This window comes from Drosophila guanche, unplaced genomic scaffold, assembly GCF_900245975.1.
Source record: "Drosophila guanche unplaced genomic scaffold, DGUA_6, whole genome shotgun sequence".
In the NCBI taxonomy this organism is placed as follows: Eukaryota; Metazoa; Arthropoda; class Insecta; order Diptera; family Drosophilidae; genus Drosophila; species Drosophila guanche.
In genome coordinates, this window is record NW_022995745.1 from 848,475 (window position 1) to 868,241 (window position 19,767).

The 19,767-nt window shown below is 47.4% G+C and overlaps 6 protein-coding genes across 6 annotated transcripts; 3 read left to right on the plus strand and 3 right to left on the minus strand.

Moving 5' to 3' along the window:
• Nucleotides 1–11,283: 11,283 nt before the first annotated feature.
• On the plus strand, nucleotides 11,284–11,883 carry LOC117580850. Its single transcript, XM_034267596.1, has one exon. The coding sequence runs from the start codon at nucleotides 11,299–11,301 to the stop codon at nucleotides 11,881–11,883; it is 585 nt and encodes a 194-aa protein (XP_034123487.1). The 5' UTR covers nucleotides 11,284–11,298.
• Nucleotides 11,884–11,935: 52 nt separating this feature from the next.
• Nucleotides 11,936–13,904, minus strand: LOC117581163. Its single transcript, XM_034268105.1, has 2 exons — nucleotides 12,278–13,904; nucleotides 11,936–12,181 (listed from the first exon to the last, which is right to left on the minus strand). The coding sequence occupies exons 1-2, from the start codon at nucleotides 13,521–13,523 to the stop codon at nucleotides 12,090–12,092; spliced, it is 1,338 nt and encodes a 445-aa protein (XP_034123996.1). The 5' UTR covers nucleotides 13,524–13,904; the 3' UTR covers nucleotides 11,936–12,089.
• A 200-nt stretch (nucleotides 13,905–14,104) lies between these two features.
• Nucleotides 14,105–15,262, plus strand: LOC117581165 (28 kDa heat- and acid-stable phosphoprotein). Its single transcript, XM_034268108.1, has one exon. The coding sequence runs from the start codon at nucleotides 14,350–14,352 to the stop codon at nucleotides 15,016–15,018; it is 669 nt and encodes a 222-aa protein (XP_034123999.1). The 5' UTR covers nucleotides 14,105–14,349; the 3' UTR covers nucleotides 15,019–15,262.
• A 165-nt stretch (nucleotides 15,263–15,427) lies between these two features.
• LOC117581164 (ribosomal RNA small subunit methyltransferase NEP1) lies at nucleotides 15,428–16,410 on the minus strand. Its single transcript, XM_034268106.1, has 2 exons — nucleotides 16,186–16,410; nucleotides 15,428–16,111 (listed from the first exon to the last, which is right to left on the minus strand). The coding sequence occupies exons 1-2, from the start codon at nucleotides 16,351–16,353 to the stop codon at nucleotides 15,521–15,523; spliced, it is 759 nt and encodes a 252-aa protein (XP_034123997.1). The 5' UTR covers nucleotides 16,354–16,410; the 3' UTR covers nucleotides 15,428–15,520.
• A 54-nt stretch (nucleotides 16,411–16,464) lies between these two features.
• Nucleotides 16,465–17,085, plus strand: LOC117581166 (NADH dehydrogenase [ubiquinone] 1 alpha subcomplex subunit 7). Its single transcript, XM_034268109.1, has 2 exons — nucleotides 16,465–16,650; nucleotides 16,738–17,085. The coding sequence occupies exons 1-2, from the start codon at nucleotides 16,588–16,590 to the stop codon at nucleotides 16,981–16,983; spliced, it is 309 nt and encodes a 102-aa protein (XP_034124000.1). The 5' UTR covers nucleotides 16,465–16,587; the 3' UTR covers nucleotides 16,984–17,085.
• Nucleotides 17,082–18,992, minus strand: LOC117581162 (probable cytochrome P450 4d14). Its single transcript, XM_034268104.1, has 4 exons — nucleotides 18,800–18,992; nucleotides 18,273–18,729; nucleotides 17,636–18,207; nucleotides 17,082–17,572 (listed from the first exon to the last, which is right to left on the minus strand). The coding sequence occupies exons 1-4, from the start codon at nucleotides 18,960–18,962 to the stop codon at nucleotides 17,235–17,237; spliced, it is 1,530 nt and encodes a 509-aa protein (XP_034123995.1). The 5' UTR covers nucleotides 18,963–18,992; the 3' UTR covers nucleotides 17,082–17,234.
• Between the last annotated feature and the right edge of the window lie 775 nt (nucleotides 18,993–19,767).

The following is a 19,767-nucleotide window of genomic DNA, read 5'->3' on the forward strand; positions in this document are numbered from 1 at the left end:
TTCAATTCTTCTTTGTTTTCCACCCTTATTTTCATGCCGGACACCATTTTGTTTTCCCTTAGTATTCGCTCAACATTATTTTGCCAAATGATTGCAATTACCACTGGGCTTTGTTTATTTCCGTCAAAATTCACATACATTTATATATACATTTATTTACTCTCCATTAATGGACATACCTTTCGTTAGTGTCCTTCGTTGTTCCGACCTCAGCCACATGGACCTTGATATCGTTGAACTATTCTCAATAGTCTGCTTCAGCGTGTTCTCCTACTCGTCATCCTCTTCTTGTCCATCCAACCACCCCACCCCGCCAACACTTCTTGGTTCACCTTTCTCTTTTTCTCGCGTTATCGTTGCGCTTCATTTGCTTACATGGGGCATATGGGTTTCCTTTATGGGCACAACTGTTGCTCCAGCTGTGCGCACTACGGCGGGTATCTCGCGCACACACTCCCGCACCGAATGGTAGCGCACACGAGGTGCGGGCCAGCCGTCGCAACGAACTTCTGACCCATGCAAAAAGAAACAGCAGCAGCAACAACACTCATCGATAAAACGACGCGAAAAAGCAAAGAAATATCATACAAGAAATATGTAGGCAAAACAAGGGAGTGCACTGTAAGCGACAATGCGATACCTCGCATCGTGGCTCAGCGGGCACGGGTGAAAATGTTCAACTTTTATGGACCCAAATGACCTAATTGAAGTTAGCATTATTTAGATCTGTGTAAGTATGTAGGTACTCCTTCCTGCCGCATAAATTGGGTTAAATTCCAGTTACGCTGATACGCCCCACGAGTACTGGGTATAAATGCCGAACAGCAAGCGAAATGTTAAGCTAGAATTAAGTGTGTGGCCGGGTTATTGGGCTGCGGCGGGGTGCATCATGTTGTCTAGAGCGGGTAGGGAAGGGATGTGAGTAGGTAGGCGAAAGGCGGGGAGAGACGAGCGAGCGGACGAAACAGTTAGACTTTGCCATTCATTCCCCACGACGTCATCAAACTTCGTATCTGCCGCTGTCGCTGTCGCTGCTCTGCTCTGCTCAGCTCAGCTGCTCCATGCTTCGCTTCTGCTATTCTCTTCTGCCACTGCTTCTTCATCATCGTCTGCTTCTTCTTCCAAATTACTTGTGTACACAACAAGCACTTGCACACACACACACGCGCGCGCGTGTATGTGAATGTATTTCTTTTTTTTTTCGTCGTCGTTTGTGCTCGTCTCGTTCGTTGCTCACTCGTTTGGCGTCGGCTGCCTCGGTGGCGCATATTTAAACGTGTTGCATAGTCTCTTGCGAGGCCCTCGTCAGCGCGTCGCCGTCGTCGTCGCAGCGCAGGCAAGGCGAACGTCGGACCGACTGTTGTCCGTCGTTCTGTCCAACTGTCCGTTCGTCACTCATTCAGCATTCAAGCACGCTGCTAGCTAGGCAGCCACTCTCTCTCCCCCTACACCTCTCTTTCCCTCTCACTATTTGCTTCACACAAATTCAATTGGCCTCAATAATGAATTAACGAAAAAAAAAAAAACGTCCAAGAAAGGAACGGCTTGCTTCGGGGTCCGAAGCTTTTGATACCCTTGCACATCGTTCGTGCGGTATATTCACGGTTGTATGCACATACAAATGTAGCCGCTTAAGTACACTTATTATATGTGTGTAAGCAAGCAATTAAACAATTGGCACCATCCTCTATTGTAGGGTATTGAAAAGTAGCAACATAGTAGGTAGCGTAGCGTGCGAAAAGCAGCACACAAGAGAGAGAGAGCCAGAGTGGGTGAACGGGAGATTCACAGTGAAGAGCGCAAAGTGTTAGAGAGGACAGACAGAAAAAGAGAGACACAGAGAGAGAGAGAGAGAGAGAAGGCTTATGCATGCATACATACATATGTAACTCGACATGTAACAATGATTGCCTTGGTTAATGCGAAAAAACCTTTTCCATTCCCTTTAACCCCCTCGCAGTTCAAACTCCAAAAGTGATCTCAAGGCACATACCATGCACACGTGATGCATACATACAAATGCGCATTGAAATGAATTTGTTTCCTTATCGATCGCTTCGGAAATTATATCTGCGATCTATTTTTAGATCTGTGGATAGTCTCTTTTTAAGGTTAGTGCGTCGCCCTTTCTCCTAACTATAATGGGGGTTAACAGTTAGATATATTTGTGTGGGATTTTTCGGTATTCCGCTCTCTCTCTCTCTCTCTCTCTCTCTCTCTCTCTCTGTGTGTGTGCCGGCTGCTTCTGTTGAAAAACTTGTTGTGCCGCCACCGCCGCCGCCGCCGCTGCCCGCGCACACACAAAAAGACGAACAAACGAACGAAACGAAACGGGGCCTGCCTCGAGAGTGTGTCTCTGTCGACGACTCTGGAGATTAAAGAGCAGCAGCAGCAGCAGCAGCAGCAGCAGCAGCAGCAGTCCCAAACCCCCGTGTGAGTAAGCGAGCGCGTTTCGCAAGGCCAGCGGCTCGGGCGCTTTGCGTGGGTGCGAACGAGATGGCCAGCCTAACAATGTAGCGTATTTTGTGTGTGTGTGTGTGCATGACTCCCTCCCCTCCCCAAGCGCCGCCAACGCTCTGCAGGCGTGCTTTATCTATCGCCCCCGCATCGAAGCGCAGCGCATAATATCTATACATCCATTTGTACATACATACATGCATACATACATGCATACATGCATACATAATGAATGTATTGTAATGTAATGTAAGTAAATACTTACGTATATATTTGTGTATACCATGTACTGAATGTAGGAAGATGTGTGCATATGTATGTAAGTTTATATCATCATCCGGGCGGGCAATGATTTTTGTTGGTGATTGATATCTTAATGCGAGACATCTGACGCGACGCTTTGCTTCTGCCTGACGCTGACGCAGCCATGGTGAAACTACTGGCAAGGTGGCGTCGTCAGCTGAGTGGAGGAGCCGCAGCTTATTCACCGGCAAGCGCTCGAGAGAGTTAGCAAACGTTTTACGTTACATACATATATGTTATAGTAAAATCTTAAGATATGTTTTATGACCAATTAGTCTTTGTTTCTGTTTTTGAATTTGAATTCTTCTATTCTATCCAAAGTGGATGGATGGAAGGATGGAAGTGGAAACTCGGGGACCAGCAGCATGAAGACAAATCGCATTCGAAATGTCTTCTTGAATGTCTTTTTTAACTTGCGAATTCGTGAATATTGAATAAACGGAAGCCCTAAATGTCTGCAGTATTTTCCCTTTGCAAGTCTGCAACTTGTTTTTGCAAACGCAAATTTTCCAATGCAAGCCCAGAATGAAGTATAAGAATAATATCCACAAAAAAGGAAATCGTAGTTTGACTCGGTTTGAGAGCTAAAATCAAAATCGAAGAGCACCGTCGACCACACCTCGCTTCTGCTTTCGTCTCTTGGAACTAAAATACTTCCATGCAAAGTTTTGGATCGGCATAGCAAACAATATGTGGCAGACATGTTTATTACACATCCAAAATAAAATAGTACTTGCAGGCTTATTTCGTTGTCTTCCGCTTACGTCTTCATTCGTAAACAAGAACGGTTTCGTCGACGGTTGGCAGGCAAACTACTGACAAGCAGGTGTTCCTCGAATGAGAAGGCACTGCGGTGAATCCACCTATTAGTAATTTCACCATGTGCCCGCTCTCTTCTCTAACAATCTTTAGCTCTCCGTCTCCCGCTCTCCATCTTATTGTATGAGTATACTTGCTTGGTGTAAATTTAACTCGTTTCTTTTTTGATTTCTTTCCGTTTTACTTCATTGCCGCCGCTTAGTATACCCTCTTGAGAGCTATTACGACTTTGAACAGATGTTTGCAACTCAGAAGAGGAAGCAAAAGATTAACTTCCGATACAAAACAGCTGCCAATCCAATCAATCGCAAATAGCTTTGGTTAGTGTTCCATGGTTATGGGCATCATATATGTGCAGGGTATGAAATGCTTCGACAGCCGATGTTTTCATGTTATTTTCCTTATGCCTTGTTTTGCTTTTTCGTGTGTTCTTATTTGCTTGCGATTTCATTTTCTTTACGTGCGTGCTTCTACATCTGCCCTCGCCTCGCATCGCCTCGCACCCGCTCTCCCGTTCCCATTCGACCAACGACCTACAACTACAACAACTACAACAACTACAACCCGTTATGACTTTCAGGTGTGCTCTCCCAATCGCCCGGTCTCGCCATTTCTCACTCACACGATTGTGCGCTGCCGCCCGCTCGTTTCGGTTGTGTCGCTGCTGCTGCTGCTGCTGCTGCTGCTTATTTGGCAGCGCCGTCGCCGTTTTCGTCATTCCTGCCTTGCGCTCTTTCCATGTTGTTTTATTATTGTTATCAATATTATAGCATTTCTGTGGGGTTGCCCTACAGGGGAGCGTTGGGGCCAATTTGTTTTGCTGCTCGATTGAAAACTTGTTGGTAATAAATGCAAAGAAGCGCGTTACTGAAACCGTTGCGCACCATTAAGAGGGAAAATATTAGAGTTTATTTGTTGGAACAAATTGAAAACCATACATATCCTGCATTGGTATAGTTCCCTATTATAATTTCAGCATTATCGGCACGCAGCGACCTTGAGTTGCAAGGCATTGGCAGTGTCTGCTTGGCTGGCGCTATGCTGCCTTCCATTCACAGCTAGATGGAGCGGAGGCCGCGCTGTCTGCATTGCTGCCTATGCTGGCAGCGGCCGCGGTGTTGCCGTCATCGTTGTCAATGCATCCGATTCTTGGACACGGACGGGCTGCTTCAGGTGCCGCAGATGATTTTGCAGCATTAAGGGGGACAGCGTCCCAAATAGTGCTCACTGTACATTCTTTCCCAGGTTAGATAGACATTAAGAAACGGGGGCGCAGAGACGCGACGCTTCCGCATGCTAGAACCAAAAGCCCCGTTATGAGCGGCCAGAGCTGTTCGGGTGCGTTTGTGTGTGTTTGTGTGTCTGATAGAACACACACCCGGGCAGAGTTGTAAAGTGACAGCCAGGCGCTGGCGCTGGCGCTGCTGCATCTTAAGTGTTTAGCTGGAAAATTTGATCTTTGGCGCCATCTAGTGGCAGGGACTGACATCCACGAACGGATGTACCGATTAGAAGCAGCTCTAAAATACCAACAAAGACGGCAGCAACAGCGACGCCAGCAGAGCGCAGCAATACAATTTTTTTGCGTGTTTGCTTTTTGTATAAACATTTTTTGTTTTGTTTCTGCTGCCTTTCTGTCTGCTTTTCCTGTTTTAGTTTCTCTGCTTTTTCTTCTTGCCAATTCATGTTGGTAAATTAGCAGCAGTGCAAGAGGGAGAGAGACAGAGTGAGAGTTGTGGGAATTCTTTCCTTCTGGAAGATGCCCAAAAAAAAAAACAGCCACTGCTACTGTTGCACGAGAAGAGGGGAGATGGGGAGAAAGGGATGGGTAGATACAAAAACTGCTAGGAGCAGGGAGGCGGGGCAGGCAGAAGGGGTATTGTTGCTGAAGGAGCTTGCCGCTGAGAAGAAAACTGCGAAAAGTACAGTTAGACGAGCGACCTGAAAATGTATGTATGAATGTGTACATACAAGTACAGTTGCTCCCAAGGCATTCAAATGTAAGCGAATATCAGCGAACTGTGAGCTTAGTCCAACGACTTGTAATATTAACTAGCAGGACAGCTGATCCCAGCTGACTCCATGTAAATCTACATATTTACATGTACATAAGTACATACATGTATGTAAATTTGTGTGTATGCATGCACATCATTATTGTTGGCAAGCGTGAATCATGAATTATGGGAATTTACATTGGGAATTGCACAACTTTCTAGATAATACGAAACTCAACACCAGCTGTCATCATTTGCTCATTAATTGTTTTTCATTTTGTTTTGTTTTACTTATTCCTTCGTTGTTTTGTTTTGCGTGTGAATTTTGTTTTGGTACAAATGAAACTAACAGTAGAAAGAAGAGCTGATAGAAGCAGTAAAGGAAAGTCCGCTGTATGCACAGATATGTGCACATGTACATACATGTGAAATCTTTACATACATGTATGTATGTACCCATGTATTATGTATGTATTAGGGGAATTACCTTTGCGAGGACTCATGCGGATCACGTCGTATGTGTTCTTACGCTCAGACTGAGCGAAACCCTTGATTACTCATCATTATTGTCCCTGCTTCAACTACTTCAATTTTTACATGTGTATGCCTACAGATGCTCCTGAAATGCTGCCTACCTGATTGTGCAAAATCAATTGAGCAGCCACCTAAAGCTTGATCCTCGCTTCGCAGTTTACCTGGGGAAATTGCCTCCATACTGTAAGCATGTAGGATTAGTTTTACATCATTTTAAATGTATAATTTTTAACCAGATTTGGCCAAGTGTTGCATCTGCGTCTAAAGAGGCACCCTTAAGGCAGGGCTCTACAACATAATCCTTTATCGGACTTTAAGCAAAATCCAACCTTGAGTTACCCACCAGCCAGCAGACGGATGGACAAATAATGGCATCGTTCCATGAGCTTTTCTGCACGCAGGTTCATTTTTCTTAGCAATTTTCTGGCCAGCAAAGTGCCAAATGGCATGTTTCGTTTTCTCAATTTGAAATGTAAACAATTTGAAGTTTGCCAGGTAGAGATGTGTGTGTGTGTTGAGAAAAGAAAGCCTCCTGTGATCCTTGGCGCTGAGTATCTAAAGGGGCGACCACGGAGGTCCAGTCAGAAATACAATTTTTATTTCGTTTTCCATCGCTTCCATCACTTATCCAACCAATCATTCAGCACCCCGTCTCGTTCTGGCCCTGCGTTTTTGGGTATCATCGATTCGCATGCACCGAAACCGAAGAGTGAAATGAAAATTGGGTTTTCATGTGTTTTCATACATACATATGTATGTGTACATTATCATCTACATAGTCATGTACTTACGTACATCTGTGTGTATTCGCTTTGAGCTTTGCCGTTTGGCGCTTTTGCTTTATGCTGTTGCTTCGCATTTGCTTTTATGTATGTATTTACATACATATATGTACATGTGTATGTATGTACATATGCCTGGGTGCATGTGTGTGTGTTTTATGTGCGTATCTTTTTGTTTTTGTTCTGTGTGGTAAGATTTTGGTCTCTTTGCTCATAAGCCATTTAACATAAATAAATAATAAAGAAATAAAATCAGCATATGTAAATATGTACAGACTTTTACATATTTTCCATTTATTCATTTTTTTGAACCACGAAAAACGATAAAACGATTTCAAGCAAAAACTGCGCATACTGAAAAAGTGTGATGGAGGAGAGTGGAAAAGAAAAGCTGTTGGTGCAGCAGAGAACGGCGATGCATTAAGGTGATGAAAAAGTACATATGTATGTAGCTGATACATACATACATACATACATACATACATACATTAAATTTGCATTAGGACGAAACCCTTTCAAGGGATATTGCGATTATGTATCGTAACCCCAACGCAGAGACAGAAAGAGCAAACAAACAAAATGTCATGCACCCGACATGCATTTGGTTGTAAGAGGAATAATGGCTCTTGGGTGGGGGAAGTAGGGTTGGGGCCACTTCCACTTGTTGTGAGGGCGAGAGCACCCAAAGACCCACCAAGATGTGTTCATCTTGAATCGATTCCATTGGAAAATGTTTGCTGCCTAGAAACAAAGCGCAAACAAAATTTATCTTCTGGATACACACAAACACACACACACACATATGCACAAGCAAAATTGGGAAAAATTAAAAAATAAACCCGAAAAAAGAATGAAACAAAAGACGAATGAACGAACGAACGAACGCCAAAATGAAGCCATAAAAGCAATGAAAAGGAAATCAACGAAACTGAAACAAAAAAGAGAATACGAGATATAAATCTGTGTGCCTGTATCTGAAAATGCATGGATGTGTGCACAAATACATATATGTATGTATGCATGTATGCATGTACATAATCTGCAATGATCTCTCCAGCTCAGTCTTCTTGGTGGCAGAAAAAAAAGGTCAAATTATTACGCGCGCTCTCCCTCCCTCTCTTCACAACAAAAAAAGCTACTCACAAAGAGAAAGATAGAGAAGGAGTGTTGTGGAGATAGACAAGGAGACAACTTAAAGTTGCCGCTGGTAAGGCAAAGAGAAGGAGAAGGAGAGAGAGAAAGATGTACATGGAATGGAGACATGTACAGAAAACTGTAAGTATGTATGCTGATTTCCCCTTTACCTACAAATTATTTCATATTTAAATAAATGTTAGCACATGCAGTAAGTAAGCACATATATGTACATTCATACATATGCACAGGGCCAGTACATATCTGAGGGCCACAACAGAAGCAAAAGCAGCTACAACCAACGAATCCAAAAAGCAACAGCAACAAGAAGCTGAAACATTTTCTTGATGACAGAAGCTTTTAATACCCTTTCAGCTCGAATGTAATAGACTAAATGTGATTACAGCGAGAGTCGATTACACAATTAATTACATATTATATTATTATATGTAGTTCTGTGCCGATATTTATGTTTTGTTTTTTTTTTCCAACACTTATATGTATACATTTCTATTAACATTTCTATTACCTTGCGAAAACCAATATGCTCTTGGATGCAAGGGTATCGGCTCCAACAGCAATGCAGCGCAGTCGAAGGTCGTCGCCGTTATGTTATTGCTGTTTCTCTGCTCTCTGACGCTGTCGCTGTCGCTGTTGCTGCCAACGTTGACTGCAGCCGCAGCAGAAACACACACACTAACAGCATCGACCGCAGCATAGATTCCGCTTTGAGAAATTTGAGAAAAGTGCATTAAATTTTCGTATTTTTCGTACCCACTTTCCACTACACGCCCCCTTTGCGCACACACACACACACACACAACATTTCGTTGTTGCTTTCCCATTCAAAAGTTGCATAGATATTCATGGAAACCTACAGAGGTAAGTATGTAGGAGTTTGGATGTACATAAATAATGCATGCCATAAGATATACAATTCGCATTTTACATACGTACACATGGGGACATACATATTTAGGTTTCCATGACAGTAAAATTGGTGGCACCCAGAGTGAAGAAGAAGCAACGGAAGAAAGAGAAGCAGCAGAGACCGTTGGGAGAGGGAGGAAAGGGAAAGGGAAAAGGAATGAAACAGCAGACGGCAGAAGAAGCAGATGGAAATTCTTAAGCAAGAAAAGGCCACCAAGAGATGCCAGGATTAGCCGATAAAGTGATGGGAGAAGAGTAAATAAAATATTTAGAAATTGAATATTTTAATCAAAAAACAAAACGAAGGTGAAGGTGCATGCTAAAACGAGCGGGGGAGGTGCATGAATATGTGTGTGTACATGCAAGCAGGAGAAACCACAGCGCGGCGGCATGCAATTTGGAGAGTGAACCGTGGGGAAGAAGCTGCCAAAATGAATCCTTGGCAACATTCATTATTGGAACAGTGCAAAAGACACAGCAGTGGCACGATCAGCAGCGGGAGACGGCAAAAAAAAGGATCAAGAGAGAAGTGTAAAAGTGTAAATGAACTGGACTGGAAAACAAACAGAAGATGAAACTAACGGCAGACCAAACACCCCACCCCGTCTCTCATTTTGCCACTCCACAGAATAAAACCGTTAAATGGGAATCGAAGCGAGCGGAAGGAAACGAAGTTGGGAGGGAGCACGAACACGAGCACGAACACGAAAACGGACACGAAGAGAAAGAAGTTGGAACGGTGCCCTGTTCAGCAGCATTCCCATTCCCATCCCACAGACATACACACACACACATACACACACTACGGTTTGCCCACCCACCCTGCCCCTAGTAACAACAACCCCGTTGCCTATGCCACCCCTCAGCCAGGCTAGATGGGTCCCGGTGCCGGTCCCGGTCCCGTTCCAGTACCTTCCCGCCTACGCCCCTGCTCCAGCCATTAACTCACACACCAACAGCAGGCAAAAAAGTGTATGTGTTTGTGTGTGTGTGTGTGCTCGCGTCGCTGTTGCTGCCTCTCGCTTCGCTCTACCTTTCCCATCACGTGGCGTGGCGCGTCGTCGAAGCGGGGCCTCGACAGGAGACTATTCAAGTTGTGTGTCTCGACATACATACACACACACACACACACACACAAAGAACTCTCGCATACATACGGACAATTTTGTTGGCTTTTTTTTTGTTGATTTGCTTTGCTGTTGTTCGCATTGCTTTTGTTCGAACACCCACCCATACATACATCTGTATGTACACACATACTTACATATACACAGAAAGATCTGTGTACGGTTTATTTCTCTGTACATTTTGTCGGAATGTGCAGGGGGGTAGGTGTGGCGGCAGCAGCAGGCAGCGGAGGCGGATGAGGCACAGGTGGTGGTGGTGGGTGCGGGCGCTGCTGGCCACCATTAATTCCTAACCTAACAATCCATTGGCTGCAAACGATGTCACATTAGGCCATCAATTTGCGGTAATGCTTGTGTTGTAAGCTTCAAACCATACACACATGTGCACGTGTGTACACGCTTACATATGTACATTTCGGTATGCCACTTTTTGCGAATAATGACCCGATCTTGCCTTATCATTGAAAAATGGTGGGAAAATATTTATTCATAAACTTTCCATACTTTTACCCAATTTTATCTAACCCTGCGGTTAGATAACGTTGCGGCGTAATTGGATTTTGGAAGGCATTAAATCGACGACAATCAAATGCGTGGTAAACTACAAAATTCTCTTATATTCTCCAACAGACAATAATAATCCTTTGCTTGTTAGCAACAATCATTTATTTGGCAGTTAAACTCATTTCAAATTCATATTCAAAAACTGGCGCCAATATAATTTGTGATTACACTTAGTGTTGATCAGCGATAACTATTTTACATGCCGTTTGAAAGTGTGCTGTTAGGCACAAGGAGCTCAAGGAGCCGAACAAATATCGATATTTTCAAGGTTTTTAAGGTTGATTAGCTTGCATTTGTCTAGATCTGCACTTCTCTTGTTTTCTTATAATTTGGAGTATGTGTGTGTGTTATTTGTCGTTATATTTTCCTTTCGAAATGCAAGAATACCATCGGCTGCTTTTACAGGATTGATTTTCCGTTCTGAGTACACACCTGTTAAAAGCTGTCTGCTACGAAAGGGATGACTTGTTATCGTTTGCAGTCGTATATCATCCCTGTCCAGGCTTTAAGCGCATGTATGCTGTTAAGCGCAAGAGCGATGTTAAGCCAAGAAATAAGCATTTCACGTCGATAACAGTTAACATGATCTCAAGGTTGCGTTCGTGGGGGGCGCTGATAACTATCGATGTTAAACACAAAATCGGCAGCAGCATGGCAGCAACAACAACAGCGACAACGACAACGACGACTCCTCCAGCAGATCAGCGAAATGTGGAGATTAAGGCGAGGATACCCGGCGGATCTGAGGACTTTGCACGCCGCCTGGACATAGCCAAGCAGCTGACTGGCAGCCCAACAGGCGAGCTCCTCGTGCAGCGGGATGTCTTCTTCAATTCGCCACTGGGTGGACGGCTGAAGCTGCGCTACCTGCAGCCACCGGCACGCTCCCAGCTGGTCTACTACAATCGTCCCGATGTCGCCGGTCCCAAGTTGTCCAGCTTCAACAAGCTGGAGATAGACGAGCCAGCGGTGCTCGAGAAAATACTCAGCCAGACGAACGGCATCCAGGGCGAGTTGGCCAAAACGCGGCATTTGTTCATGCACGAACAGACGCGCATCCATCTGGACGAGGTGCGGGATTTGGGCTACTTCATGGAGTTCGAGGTGTGTCTGCGCGCGGAGCAAACACTCGAGGAGGGTCAGGCGGTGGCCGAGCAGCTGGCGGAGACTTTTGGCATTCAGAAAGCGGATTTAATGAGCGGCTCCTACTTCGATGCGCTGAGCAGTGGAAAATGAAAGAATTTTTGTTATATTTTTATTTGTTTGCAAAGTAAACGAATGAACGTAACTGTTTTTCCTGTTTTTGGACTGACTAAATGCAAATTGGACTGAGGGACACTGGGGGGACAAGAGCAAATGCTGGCTTAAGGCTAAAGGGCTTATAGACCTAGGACTGAGGATTACGCAGGACGATGAACACTGGCAGGGGGCAGCCCCCCCTCCTAGCAGTAGGAGCCAATCAAGCTGATGGAAAGTGTCTCCGATATGGGATCCGGCGCAGAGATCGGCTTCCAATACAACCAATTGTAGCTGACTGCAAGAGAGAAAGAGAGAGAGAGAGAGGAACAGAGCTAGTGTGACACAAATTAGAGCGAGCAAGCAATAGCCAAATAAGTGTTGTTCAACTCACGAACAAATGACTGCGTGAGACGGATGGACAGTGTGCGACAACGATGGCGACACTCGCTGGTGGGACGCAAAATGATGAAGCGTGTGCCCACCGCTTGGTGCACATACACATTGGGGCACTCCGTTTCGGGCAGTGTATAAGCCGGCGCTTGGGCTGTATCGATGGCCATGTAACGCTCAAGAGCCACGGCCAGGCTGGGCAGCCGCGAGGGTCGCGCGAAAATAGGCCGCAGCAGGCGAGCGGGCAGCATGCGATTGCAGCGCCACAGATTGTGCGCCTGCTGTGTCCAGGTGGGTGCTGGACTGCCGCCGCTGCTGTTGAACTGCCCGAAGAGATCCTCGAGATTGTGAACCCCTTGGTTGGTGGAGTGCACGCGGTATGCGTCCCGCTGGAAGATCACATGATTGCTGGCATAAATATTATAGAAGTCCCCCAGATCCATGGCCTCCTGTTGGCTCTTGAACGCAAATGGCACACTGTCCCCGCCCACGGTCAGGCCCAGCGGCTGAGCGTATTCATCGCTCTCGAGCCAAACGCTCTCCACATTGGCACAGGGCCCGCAGCTGAGATCCTCCATTTGGAAGAAGGGATTGCCCATCAGGCAGGACTCATCGTAGAGTTCGGTCAGTCGTGGAAAGCGTTGGATAAGCGGCATCGTCATGCGTCGCCACATGCGCATCCCTGGATAAACCGTTGACTGCACGACGCGCTCGCTGCCGGCACCAGCACCGCCGCCGCCACCGCCGCTGCTTGACGCCTCATAGCGGTAGGCGGCCACGCACAGCGACACTAGCGTCAGGTAGAACAACCAGCAGAGGATTTGCCGCCGGCGATCCAATAAATGATGCAGCACCTCCAGCTTGAGGTAGGCCATTAGCTGCGGGGGCGGCAGCAGCGCTGCACTGACAATGCCTCGGTAGCCGCCACCAGCTGCAGCAGCATTCTGCTGCCGAAAGTACTGGAACAGCACGTAGCTATCGAAGGACAGCGGCCGCACCTCTCGATGCGCCTCGGCCAGACGTCGCAGCTGGCGCACGGCGCTGCTGTAGCGTTGCAGCAGCTGCTGGCGACTCAGCTGCATAAAATTCAAATCAATATCGATGTCATAGTCATCCATGGCCTGCCTTTTCCGCCGGATCTCCTCCGTCTCTGCATTCGATGACGTTTTTGTCTTTGTCTCCGTGTTGGCCCGCGGGGGCTGCAGGGGATTTCCGTTCGCCCTGTCGCTTGCGGCCTCCGTGTGCATATATGCGAGTTATCTAAATTGTTGTTGCCTTTCGAATTGTTTATAATTTATTGCTTTTGCTTTGGTTTTGTTGTTGTTTTTGTTAACGAATTTTTTGCGAGTGGCGTGAGATTTTTTTTTATTTACATTGCCATTTGACCGTCAGATGGCGCTGCTTCTGTTGCCAGTTTTTGGAATTTGTTTCTTATTTCGGCCCCGTACTTAGCATACACTTGAATTTTACTATGCATAGAGTTTGCACATTTTATAATCATAAAATTGGGTTTTCGCGTCGTTGGGTTGGCAGTTTCTGCGTGTAAAGACGTAACAAAATAAGCAAATTCCACCCCAGCACAATAGAAGTAAAAATACACTAACGCGTGCACTGCAGTTGCAGCTAGTGGTGAGAGTTTATATTGGGGGGGTCACACTTGGCGAGAAGTTAAAGTCCAATTGCAAAGAAAAAGCTGCGCTGCACTTGATAATTATTATTTAGTTACATTATTTTCGTTTCTCTTTTTTTCTAGCTAGAATTTGGAACATTCAAAACATATATTAGAAATTGAAGACTCCCATCGATGGTTAATCGATAGTTGCTGTCGCTAGTATCGATTGTACTATTTCTGTCCCGTCAATTTTATTTGGAATTTCTGTGTGCAAAAATTAAAAGTCTGAGCGACTAAGTAGCTAAATCATTGGCAAAACCTACACCTGGCCGAAGGAGCGTATCAAATTAGCAGAAACTGAGCATTTTGCTGGTTGAAGGAGAAGACCAAACCACACCACACGCACCCACACACACGAGTGTAGGAAAAAAAAAAAAAACAAAGAGTCAGCAGCATCAGCCATGCCACGAGGAAAGTTCGTTAACCACAAAGGCCGCAGTCGCCACTTTACATCACCCGAGGAGCTGCAGCAGGAGTCCGAGGAGGAGAGCGATCAGTCAAGCGGCAGCGGCTCCGGCGACGAGGAGACCGGCGGCAACAAGGCCTCCGGCAGTGCGGCGACATCAAAGCCAAAGGCGCCAGCGGCCCGCAAGACTGCCTCCCGTCCAGCCCATCGTCAAAAGCAGCGTCCGGCGGTCAGCTCATCGGAATCTGACTCTGAGGAGGAGTCCGATGATGATTCCGAGCAAGAGGCGCGAGATGCCAAAAAGGGCGTGGCATCGCTCATCGAAATCGAGAATCCCAATCGTGTGACCAAGAAGGCAACACAGAAAATCGCAACCCTAAAGCTGGACGATGGTGGTGGCTCCTCGACGACCACCTCCTCATCCACCGGTGCCGCTGCCGGCAGCACCGACCCGGAGCTCTCACGTCGCGATCGTGAGCAAATTGAGAAGCAAAAGGCGCGTCAGCGCTACGCGAAGCTTCATGCGGCCGGCAAGACAACCGAGGCTAAGGCAGATCTCGCCCGACTGGCACTCATACGCCAGCAGCGTGAGGAGGCCGCTGCCAAGCGTGAGGCAGACAAAAAGGTGGCAGCCGACACTGGCAAGAAGCCGGGATCCAAGTAGGCAGAGGCCAAGCACCCCCCAGCCCCCCCCAGGATGCCCGCAGAACCAAATGGAAGAGGGCTAATGGCAATTAGTTAAGAAAATGTAAAGTAAACAAATTAATCAGGAAAGAGGATTAGGAGGAGCTCCGATCTGTTTGCCGTGGAGAAGTGGAGGATGAGGAATGCCAGGAACTAAATTTTCAAAACAAAAACAAATCTTCAGGTTTTCTATGCAGCGTCTTTTTTGTAATTTGAGAATTATAAAAAAAAAAAATAATAAAAATTATGTAAATGTATACATAAATACATAATATGTATACATATTTACATAAAATCCACAAAATGAAAGTTCACATCCCATGGTGGGGTGCCGTTATCCACGCTCAAGAGGGACACGCGCTAGAAGAGGATGGAGCTAGAGCTATTGCTTCCCGTTAGAGAGTGGCCTGTGTGGCTGCATATATTTTACAGTCAGAAACTAAGTGCAACTTAAATACTAACTAAAGAACTAATCATTGCGACTAAACTACCTTCCACACCTCCTCGAAGGCGCTGCACAGCTTGGAGCAGGCGATGGCCGCCGATAGCGGATAGTTGCTGATGGAGAACAGCTCCTCGGTGTAGTCCGTCTTGAGCACGCCGTGAGCAAAGGCGCCAATTACCATCACCACAGGCTCATCGTAGGTCACGCTGCCCTCGTCGCCGTGCGGCACGAGTTCGCGGCAATTGGTCACCAGCTTGCCGGAGAAGGACATGGCGTACTTCTTGCAGCCAACCGGCAAATGGTCTGTGATGGGATTCTTAATGACGCTCATCAAACGCCGCGACGAGTCGTTGGCTCGAATCTGAAATTTGTGCAGCAGCTGAACCATCAAACCGGCAAACCTCTTGAAGGTGCGTGGAATGCGCGTTTGTGGGTTTATCTCGATGAGCACATTGTGCTCGGTGCGCACAAACACTTGCAGCAGGCCGGCACGATTCAGCGGTGAGTCGAAGAGCATCAACAGGCATTGGTGGGTGATGTCGGGGCGGCAGGAGCCAGGATCGCGTTGATTTTTACGCATAATGCCCGCATGATCGTCGCAGTTGAGCAGCTCAAAAGTGCCGTGCACCTGTGGAGTGGATGGTAGTTGTAGTGGTGGTCAGTGAACACAATTTATGGCCACAAAGCACTCGAAACACTCACCTTAACCGTCTCCAGCTGTGCGCCCTCCAGCACGATGATCAAACGCTTCTCGCTGGCATTCACGTGCAGCACCTTGAAGTGCTTCTTGTCCAAATCAAACTCTGGGTCATCGCTTTTGCGTCCCACAAATTTGCGCTTGCGATTTATCATTTTTCCCTGGCCACCCATTTTTTAATATTTATTTGTACAAAAACAAAAACCATGTGCACCATGTGCGGCCAGCAATTACCGATGATTGCAAATATTACAGCACTGCAAAGCCATCGATACTATCGATATCCGCACTCCTGCCCATCTTCAGTCAAAACAACAATCAGCTGTGCGCTCAAGTTTTTTACGCCTGCAAATTGCAAAGTAAATTCATTTCAGACAGTTCAACATTTTGTTTTGGCCGGAACAAGCATGTCTGTTGTACGCCGTGACGTGGCCCCCTTGCTGCAGCGGGTTCGGGCCTTTCTCCTGGGCGTAAGTATGGCCGCCGCAAGCCTCCCAAATGTTACGTTATGTAAGACGAATGCGAGGAATTAATACGTTATATTTATTATATTGCAGCGTGAGCACACACAGGCACTGCGCTTCGAGGATGGTGTAGCCGATCGCACCCAGCCGCCACCAAAGATCCCCGATGGACCCTCGCAGCTGTACTCGGCCAACTATTATTGCCTGCGCGACGGACGTCGCGAGGTGAATCCTCCCATCGATCTGGTCGAGCAGCAAAAGCAGCTCGCAGCGGAGGGCACTGCACCGCCCAAGGCGACCAAGTTGCCCACACCCGGTCAGGTCTATGCCTGGGATTAAGTTTCTTTTTGAAGTAGCAATCCCCTCCCCCTTTTTTTTTGTGTTGTAAATTGATTTTAGGCTGAAACTAAAATAGAATCCATGGAAGCCAGTCAAAGTGGATGAAAGATTTGCTTTTATTGGAATATTTACAATGCGAATCGGCTTAGAAACTAACAAGAAATCGATGATTGCACAGCACTGCCATGCTATCGATAGCTGACTGCTGCCCATCTTCAGTCATAGCAACAAACAGCTGGGCGCTAGGACACTCAATAGACGCGCGGTTTGATCCCCACATTGATGCCCGTGGTGGAGCGTAGAATGATATTCAGCACCAGCTGCACGTCCTCGCCTTGGGGCAGCAGCTCAAAGTGTCGCACCATCTTGCTAATGGTGCTCTTCATCTCCAGCATGGCAAACTTTTGGCCAATGCAGTTGCGTGGCCCCGCCGAGAAGGGTGTGTAGGAGAAGGAATTGATTTCGCCCTTGCGCTCCGAGCTGAAACGTTCCGGCACGAACTTGTGCGGCTCGGGGAAGTGGTCCGGATCGCGTTGAGCATGGTAGATCAGTATCATGACATCTGTGTTGCCGGGTATCAGCTTGCCATCTGCAGGAAGGCAAGAAGGTCAGCAAAGAGTGAAAGAAAAAAAGGAAGCGCGCGGCAACCCACCCAGCACGGTGTCCTCGACAATGTGGCGTCCGATAATGGGCACCGAGGGAAACAGGCGCAGCGACTCCTTGATCACACACTCCAGATACTTGAGCTCGCCCAGCTGCTGGGTGTTCACGGGCGCATTCTTGTCATCGCCGAGGACATCGCGCACCTCCTGAAAGACGCGCGCCTGCACCTCCGGATGGCGTGCCAGCAGATAGCAGGTGAAGGCAATGCTGCTGGTGGTGGTGTCATGGCCCTCGAACATGAACGTGTCCACCTCCTCGCGTATGTCCTCATTGCTCAGGGGCGCACCATCAACGGTCGACTGCAGCAGCACATCCAGCAGGGCCATGCGGCGCTTCTGGCCGACATCATCCTGGGACGCTGCATTGGACGCCTCGTACGTGCCATCGGCCATGGACTTTTGCAGCAGATCCCGTCGCTCGCTGATCACGCCGTTCGTGAAGTCCTGCATCGTTTTTATATTCGCATTAAGCTCGGCGAACGCAGAGGAAAAGAAGAGCCGCATGAAGACGTCCAAACGTTGGGCGGGATTGGTGAAACGTTCCGCCAGCATGGCAGAGGCACTAAGGGGAGGAGCAGGAGGAGATTGTCAGAGCTCGAGCTGCATCCCAGCTGACATGCAACTCACGTTGTCACCGACTGCACGTAGGGAAAGTTTGGCTGCAGCTGCGCATTGACCTTGACGCCCATGGCCGTCTCAGCGATGATGTCCAGGGCGCACAGGCAGGCAACGGGGAACATATTGATCACCGTCTTGCCGTCCGCACGATCGTACAAGTTCTTGACCATAATGGCGCTCTGCTGATCAAAGACCTCCACGAACTGTTCGAGTATCTTAAAGTGAAACGCCGGCGTGATAATCTTGCGCCTGCGGAACCATTTCTTGCCCTTGCTCAGCAGCAAACCGTCGCCCAGCCAGTTGACCAGCAGGCCGTATAAGTTATTCTTCTGTATCGTCTGCTGGCTGCTCATGATCGCCTCGATCATCTTCGGGTCCGCTGTCATCAAGCCGCGATCTTGGAGGATCTGGAAGCGTATGTTCTTGCCATGTGTCTGGATCAGGCGCCACTGCAAGTCGAACACGGCTGCAAGGGAGAGGAGAATGATTCGCTGATTCGCAGCCAAAGGATTGCTTCGTTCTTGTGCGTTGCCTACTTTTGGGCGTCTCCTTAAGCATCATTGGAGCATTGCCCACGACGGGCCATCTGAAGGGCCCCTTGATGCCGGCCTTATCAAAGTATTTGCTGTGTTTCCGACCCACCAGATAGTCCCAGACGACGGCCACCGTCAACAGCAGCACCAGCAACTCCACAAACATTTTCTATCCAACACGTTCACGGTCCACGGTCCACGGACACACTGTTTGGCCACGCTCGCTGGTGTGGCTGTTTTGTAGCCAATTTTGGGCTGCGATAAGCGGGGCAGCCGTAATCAGCGGCCACTACACTAACCATCGCCTTGCGGTTGCGAGTTCAACAATGGGCCTGCAGATGGCCCAAGCCTTTGCCTTGACAGTGTCTCATTTAGCTCTTCTTATGGGTTATCAGTGAATAGAGCCCACCCCTGCCTCGCTTGGGATCTGGGGATCTCGAAGCAACCCCAGCATGACTCAAGGCCTTTGGCCCGTATCGGCAGACTAGAACTCTTCTAAATTCAATCTGTTCACTGGATAACAGTCTGGGCAGATCTTTATCTGCCCTTGATCTCTGATAAGATCGGCAGAATGCTCTGCCTTTTGGCTGCTTTCTGCTGCTCAAATTCTTATCTTGTTTGGGGCGTCATGCCAGTCATGCTGAGACAGCGCTTTTTGGAGCTAATCTCCAACACAATCGTCAACGTAAATGGATAACAAAATAGTTATTGCACTGCAAACTGCAAACTGCAGTGGGAGTGGGAGTGGGAGTCGGATCTGGGCGAGAGTCAGTGCAGAATAAGAGCAGATCTGCCAAGGTTTCCCTTGGCTGGTTCCTGCTCTTAAGAACTGATTCTCTCTCTCTCTCTCTCTCTTGAATGCAATGTCTGAGCGCAACGGAGTTCTAATCGGTTGGATGCTGTGCGCCACACAACAGGTTCGACGACATCTACATTGACGCTTTCCACGCTCCAGAGAGAGAGAGAGAGAG

What these genes read in the sequence shown, in the direction of transcription:
- LOC117580850 (XM_034267596.1), top strand. Translation starts at nt 11,299, where the DNA reads ATGGCAGCAACAACAACAGCGACAACGACAACGACGACTCCTCCAGCA.
- LOC117581163 (XM_034268105.1), bottom strand. Translation starts at nt 13,523, where the DNA reads ATGCACACGGAGGCCGCAAGCGACAGGGCGAACGGAAATCCCCTGCAG. An exon ending in TCTCACGCAGTCATTTGTTC is followed by an intron (nt 12,182 to 12,277) that starts GTGAGTTGAACA and finishes TCTCTCTTGCAG; the next exon opens with TCAGCTACAATTGGTTGTAT.
- LOC117581165 (XM_034268108.1), top strand. Translation starts at nt 14,350, where the DNA reads ATGCCACGAGGAAAGTTCGTTAACCACAAAGGCCGCAGTCGCCACTTT.
- LOC117581164 (XM_034268106.1), bottom strand. Translation starts at nt 16,353, where the DNA reads ATGGGTGGCCAGGGAAAAATGATAAATCGCAAGCGCAAATTTGTGGGA. An exon ending in CACAGCTGGAGACGGTTAAG is followed by an intron (nt 16,112 to 16,185) that starts GTGAGTGTTTCG and finishes TCCACTCCACAG; the next exon opens with GTGCACGGCACTTTTGAGCT.
- LOC117581166 (XM_034268109.1), top strand. Translation starts at nt 16,588, where the DNA reads ATGTCTGTTGTACGCCGTGACGTGGCCCCCTTGCTGCAGCGGGTTCGG. An exon ending in TTCGGGCCTTTCTCCTGGGC is followed by an intron (nt 16,651 to 16,737) that starts GTAAGTATGGCC and finishes ATTATATTGCAG; the next exon opens with CGTGAGCACACACAGGCACT.
- LOC117581162 (XM_034268104.1), bottom strand. Translation starts at nt 18,962, where the DNA reads ATGTTTGTGGAGTTGCTGGTGCTGCTGTTGACGGTGGCCGTCGTCTGG. An exon ending in GCTTAAGGAGACGCCCAAAA is followed by an intron (nt 18,730 to 18,799) that starts GTAGGCAACGCA and finishes TCTCCCTTGCAG; the next exon opens with CCGTGTTCGACTTGCAGTGG. An exon ending in TACGTGCAGTCGGTGACAAC is followed by an intron (nt 18,208 to 18,272) that starts GTGAGTTGCATG and finishes TCCTCCCCTTAG; the next exon opens with TGCCTCTGCCATGCTGGCGG.